The sequence below is a fragment of the Notothenia coriiceps genome, unplaced genomic scaffold, assembly GCF_000735185.1.
Source record: "Notothenia coriiceps isolate Sejong01 unplaced genomic scaffold, NC01 NC01_scaffold00033782, whole genome shotgun sequence".
Taxonomy (NCBI): domain Eukaryota; kingdom Metazoa; phylum Chordata; class Actinopteri; order Perciformes; family Nototheniidae; genus Notothenia; species Notothenia coriiceps.
Genome location: NW_011366483.1, coordinates 1 through 6714, shown reverse-complemented (window position 1 = coordinate 6714; position 6714 = coordinate 1). Strand labels below are relative to the sequence as shown.

The 6714-nt window shown below is 38.2% G+C and overlaps 1 protein-coding gene across 1 annotated transcript in view; it reads left to right on the top strand.

Moving 5' to 3' along the window:
• Window positions 1-3675, top strand: part of LOC104961806 (serine/threonine-protein phosphatase 2A 56 kDa regulatory subunit alpha isoform-like) — a 14732-nt gene extending 11057 nt beyond the window's left edge. The window contains exon 10 of the mRNA XM_010790146.1: window positions 1100-3675. Within this exon, the coding sequence (XP_010788448.1) occupies window positions 1100-1358 (259 nt within the window). The 3' untranslated portion in view covers window positions 1359-3675. The remainder of the gene's footprint in view (window positions 1-1099) is intronic.
• Window positions 3676-6714: the final 3039 nt, after the last annotated feature.

The window sequence follows — 6714 nt, the reverse complement described above, 5'->3', positions numbered from 1 at the left end:
CCCCGTGTTGATAGAAATCAACACGTAATGAAATAAGACCCCACGGTTTGATGATTGATAGGTTTGTGGGCTGTCTTTCATTTTGACACACAGAACCAATGTTATAATAAACGTATAAGTTTGTTAAATGGATATATCCGCCTTCTTTCATTTATCTTTGCATTCCCACAACAATATACATAAAGAAATGGTATATTTTGGACATAGTTCGAATGGTGATTAATCATGATTAATTAATTTTTAAGCTGTGATTAATCTGATTAACATTTGTAATCGTTTGACAGCCCTAATATATATATATATATCCCGCCCGTAGGTTCACCTTGTTGATTTGGCTTAAATCCAAAATATTCCCACACCGGAGAAGGAGTTAGGTTTTAAAACCAATTTGATTTAACTTCAAATTCCCCATGAGTAAGTCACACGTTGTCTCCTGCTCGTCTCTATATTATTCATTTGGCTGCTACGCTGCTGCACGCGGAGTGTCCTGACCTGGCTGTGCGTGAGCCCCGCCCCTCAATCGCTTATCGCGACAGGCCTATCCACATGTATATTCTCCATAGGCCTAAACATATAACTATATACACATTCACCCCTCCTTAGTCATCTGCTCATATTGAATCTTCTCCCTTCATATATTTGACCCTCTCCTCCCTTTTCAAACGTTCTTATAAAGAAGTTTAATAATAATAAAATGAAGAAGAAAGGGAAAGGTCATCAAAACAAATAGATTATTCACAATAATAAAATGAAATAGGAGGAATGATTGAATAAGTAAATAAACGTAGCATTCAGAAAAAGGTCCTATTCTCTCTTTTACATTTTTCCATTACCTCTGTATATCTGCTGTACACTGATACTATACAAAAAAAAGATTGAACAGCCTAACAAAAAAAAGTAATACAAACATTACATCCACCAAGGCTTGCTGTGGGGTGAAAGCCATTCAATGCTCTGGTCTGCAGTTTCTGGGAGATGCCATGTCTGAATAAGATGCTGCAACCTTTATACAAGTCTACTGGATTGCATCGGAAACATGAGAAACTATTGATGTGATGATGGAAATAAGAACGTCTATTTCTTCTCTGTCTGTTTCCAGGGAGAAGAAGAAGGAGCAGGAGAGGGACGAGCTGTGGAAGAAGCTGGACGAGTTGAGGCTCAGCAGCAGCGCTCTCGTCCAGAACAACAGCCACGGGTTCCCGGGTGTCCAGAACAACAACAACAACAACAACAACAACAACAATAGTAATAATAATGACACCCAGGACAAGAGCGCCGAGGCTGCTGCCGTCACCTCAGAAAACAAAGGTCCTGACGACAGTGTGGCGGCCAATGAGAGCAGCCCATGTGCCAAATGACACCGGATGTTAGTTTTTTATTAACGGTTTGACATCGTGTTCAGGACTGTCAGGAGAGGATTAACGGAGACAGAAAAAAACACAAATTACACCTCAACAGTATATTAAAATCAATTTAGAGTGACTTAGAAACGCCAGCATTTCCTTGGCATAAAAAAAATATATATATTTCAACTTAAGACTATTTTTGGATGTTACAGTGTGGCTGCAGTATCTTCTTTATTCGTCTGATCAAAGATTTATCCTTTCACATTTAGTTTCTTAACTGAAAATGATTTTTTTGTTTTGTTTATATTCGTTGTATGATACATGGGAGGGGAGAAAATAATGATGACTTGAATTTAATGTTTCCGATTGTGCTGCACTTAGACAAGCTGAATAGCTATTTAAAGATGTCTATTTTTTAATGTGCTTTTCCTTGTTGCTGCCAACGCTTTGGGTGCAAACCTTAAGGAAGAAGGGAACTCGGACTTTGGGAGTATTCGGGGTAGATGGGACCAGATCCATAATTAAACATTGAGTGTCCATTGATGTATTGAAAAGTGTAGTTACCACAAGAAGCTACAGGACCGTTATCTCACTTTAGAGATAGAGAAGGGGAGGTGCATGGCCAAAAAGAAGATAAATCCTGATGAATAATTATAATCCCAGATATGGATTGATATCTCTGTAAGTGACTCTAGTTGAGACTGAAATTAAAACGTGTTCTCAATTAGGGTAGATGTCATATTTGTGAGATTATTTTTGTGTTTCGGGTGTTTGTAACTGTTCGTTTAGCTGGGTGAAGCTAATAGATGTCACACAACACCTGCATTTATAAAGTCACACTAAAGTATTGAGACGGGACATTCAAAGAGTGAAATGTTTTTCAGCCAAGCAGCAATTAAAGTAATGTTTCAACTTTTTGGGGAAAAGCCTTGTTGGCTTTTTAATTTTGAGAGTTAGTTTAGAAGTTTGATACCACTCTCATAGTGTAAGAAACTGCAGATGGTTAGCTTAGCATAGACCGCAAATGGAGGGAAACAGCTAGCATAGCCCTTTTTAAAGCCTTATTCAGACCTACTCGCAAACACACATTCCTGGTAGTTTACCTCGCAATCCCTTTGACCAAAGAAAAAATATCTTATATTTAAAGTTCCAGAGATGTAAAATCAAGTCTGTATTACAAACACGTTTAATGTTTCACCAACTGGACTTCATGGAGCGTATTTCATCGTCTTACCTGTAGCTTAAAAAATGCCGCCCTAGCATGAATCATCAATTTGACGTTTATAGGGAATGTTCAGTATAGGACTATTTCTGAATTGTCGTTTTAACGCCTAGCTGTTTGTTTATAAAAAATAAAACATGTTAATTTGTTAGAGTAATGAGGTGGATTTTTATACTTTTAAACAGGGCTAGGCTAGCACTTTTCACCCGTTTCCCATATCTATGCTAAGCTAAGCTAACTGCCTTCAAGTTCATCGTACAGACGTGATTTATTGATCTTCTCATCTAACTCTCGCCAAACAAAAAAGCCAATAAGGGCATTTCCATAAAAGTATTAATTTAAATCAAGTTAATTAAGAAATAAAAACATATGAGACCTACAGTACTATCTTTTCTAGAGTATTGACGAGGCAAATATTTTCTAACGTTTCATTTTGCAGATGAATTATGATGGGGTGCAGGATGTGCTTGAGTGTATATTAGTCGAGTGTGTATTATGTTAGATTGGAGGCTACTTAAAGGGAAATGCCACTCAATTTAAGATTTTTCTGTACAGTATATTGTTTCCGTGGTCTAGGAAAGTGCAGTCTTAGGAACATAAATGGTTATCTGTCAAAGCCGAGAAGACTTACACTTGTCTTACCACTTATCTGGCATTTTACACAATGCACAAGAGGCTGAGTTTTTATATCCAAACTTATTATGAAGTAGTGATATCAAGAAACACCAGAAAATCCGAGTAATCTTTACCATCAATGCCTGTTCACTCCCCGCATCTCCAGACTTTATAACCTCACATTTGCTTTTAGTGTCGACGTCGGGAGTTTGATGAATGTGTTCATGGACTTAATCTGACTGCCGTAGATCATAGGAACAACTTGTGACTTCTTTTTAAATTGAACGGTGTTCCCGCTGAACCCCGAGTGTCTGCTCTCTTACTTCTTCTGAGTTTTTAGGTCCAGTCTTTTCTGATGCCTTTCTGTCAGTACAGCATTCCAACCTCTGTGACGTTAAAAAAAAAACTGCGTGGGGAACCTGTTTTGTAATCGCAGATCTTATTTAGGTTTCACCATCAAATAAAGTCTACTCTATCTTTCTACTCAAAGCATCCATAACCAGTGTGTTTTTTCCTTATCTCTCCCTAGTGTTTAGGTGTAGTACACCACAGAGGTCAACAGAGGGGGACATCTTTGTCATCAGCATTGAGCAAAATCGATGCAAAATAATTAAATAAAATAAAGAATACCTTTTTATTTTTTATCAGGTTATCATTGAGATCCAGATATTTTCTGTAAGAGAGACTTGAGTACAGCAGAAGAAAAAATGAAACACGGGCTCAAAAACAATCACACACCTCTTAAAGTTGAGTAGCACTTGAAATGTTTTGGCTCTATGAAACCTGTACTTATATGATTCTGTTTTCTTCAAGTTTGTATCTTCCTGGTCGAATGCACTTATTGTAAGTCGCTTTGGATAAAAGCGTCAGCTAAAGCGAAATGCAATGTAATGTAAAAAGTGTTCAAAACAATTGCATTCATTGAAAAACCGAGCAACCATTTTATAAATATACACATGCCAACCTATACCCATCTTCACATAGGCACTTGGTTGATTCAGATAATAAAACAATATCAAATTAACAAATAAATGATGCAATGGATAAAAGTAAACCTTTATTGATTTCTAGGTTAAATTCACAAGCTCTCCATGCCTACAATAATAAGTAACACCTTTACCAGGTGAAACTTTAAAGTAAATACATAAAACAATCAATTCTTATATTTCAATCAGACAATTTAAAAAGTCTGAAATGGGCCATTCTGAATAATGACTGCTTTTACCTTTAGTGCTTTAAGTATGGAGGACTTTGACTTGTAATTCTTTGTACGTTGTGATGAGACTACTTTAAATATCCTTCTACCGCTGTGTGAAAGTGCTCTGAAGAAACATCAGCCGTTATTTAAAACGGAAGAGATTGAATTTAGACCATTAGAGCCCATTTTGTGGCAGGCTGTGATTACAGCTCTTTCTCTAAATAGCAGTGCTGTAATAACTGGAGATGATTCGCTCCTTCCACCGGTTAGACACTTCCATGCATTGTTCTCACTTTTCATCATTTTTAAAGTGTAGGGCTTCATCCATAGCTTTATTTGTAATCAATAAGCAATTACAGCTTACTGAGGGAGAAAAACAAATAGATATTTTCTCATTTCAAGTAGTGATTTTACTTAATGTAATATATTAACTCTTCACTCCCTGGGATTCATATGAACTGCATACATAAAATGCTGTATTTGGATCTTTAAGTGTCCAGTTTGTTTACTTCATTGTATTGCATTTGGTTATATATTGTATTCTTTAATAAGGACACAGAAGGAGGTGGTTGGGAATATCTCTTTCTTGGTTTTTTTAACAATTTTTGTATAGACAATTCAAACCAATACCTTACGTCAGGGCTATTCAATTACACATTCAGTTGGGCCAGATTTTATAACTACACAATTCAGCTGGGCCAGACATTCAGCGGCCTGTAAAAAGCGGGTAATGACAAATTTTAAACCAACACATATTACTGCGATGAAAAACATGCCATTTGTATTAATTGTTCATCGAACAAAGGTACGTCAAAAAGTGCATAAAAACACAAAAAATTAGCATTAATTTAACAGAATCTGAGGCATCTCAAAGTGCATTTAACTGAATACAATAATAGCAGTCTTAATAAATGTCCTCACATACAAAATTGGATACATATAACCAAATGCACATCAAAAAGTGCATTAACAAACAGTTAAAGAGCTCCAATGTAACAAAAAGAGGTAGTACTATAGCAATACTATTTTTTCACTTTTCAAGTAATAAAAAAATTATACGTTTTGGTCACATTTGACACAGACACATTACAACAAAAAAAGAACTGTAAAACCCTTCGGTGCACAAACCCATAACAAGGGATAAGGGTAACTAACATGAATGAATAGGCTACTACACTACACGTCTACTATAGTAAACGAGGTGCTTACTATCACCTCATTTGTGATTTGTCATCGCTGACTTTCTCAATGGGAGAAGTGACATTTTTTGTTTTGAACAAGAGCAGTGATTTTTGGCTCATAGGATGTCAATGCAATCCTAAGACATTGGTGGTCAGTCAGGGAGCAGCGAGGGCTAATTTTTATTGAGTTCATGTGCGAAAAGCTTGATTCACATGTGTATGTTGATCCAAACATACTGAGCACACAGATCGCTACTTTCTGAACGTTAGGGAACTGCTGTTTTTTGACATCACTCCAAAACTTCGCTGGCCCGTTAGTGCGCTGCTCTTGTGCCATGGTTACGTTTGAATGCATGTCAATAAGTTCCAGTGTATATTCCCCTCGTCGATGCAGGGGACCACTTCCTTTGCTCTGGTTGATACGTCCCCCTCTATTGCAACAGTGAAGGGGTCTCTGGCAAAGCCACATCACCTCTGTGGGCAGAGCAAGTCCATCCAATCGACCGCCAAAGTTCTCTTTCAACCTCGCAATGAAATCTGTCATCACATCCGTGATTTGTGCTGGGGATGTGATGTGTTTGCGGAGCGTCGGAAAATGCAGTATCCGACCCGTACTTAAGTCGGTCGCGAAAAGGTCCAGCTTGACGCGCATCTGCTCCACAAGATCAATGACCGTTTTGTCTTTGTTTACGCTTCAGAGTTGAGAGAGACATGTTTTAGAGTTGCTATCATAGCACCACCGTTACTAGCACCACTAGATGCACTTTCAAAAAACGTGCTGCGTTGTGGTTTGGTGGTTTCTATGCAACGCGGAGTGTTGCGTTCATGGTCTGTACTAGTGTAGGAATTTGGCCACGGGAGGCTGGGCTACTCCGGAGTTGGTTCTGGGCCGCATCTGGCCCGCGGGCCGCCAGTTGAATAGGCCTGGCCTACACCATCGCTAACAGCTTAAAATGTTAATAATATGTTAAAGTGATCAGCGGAGATGGCATAAAAGTGACTGGTGCTGGATGAGGAAGGTTGGTTTTGTGTGTGTGTGTGCGTGCGTGTGTGTGTGTGTTTTAGAGTCCAGGATAGGGCTGGGCGATATATCGAATTTACACGATACATCGTGGATTGCACTACATGCGATGTCGTAAATGACCACATCGT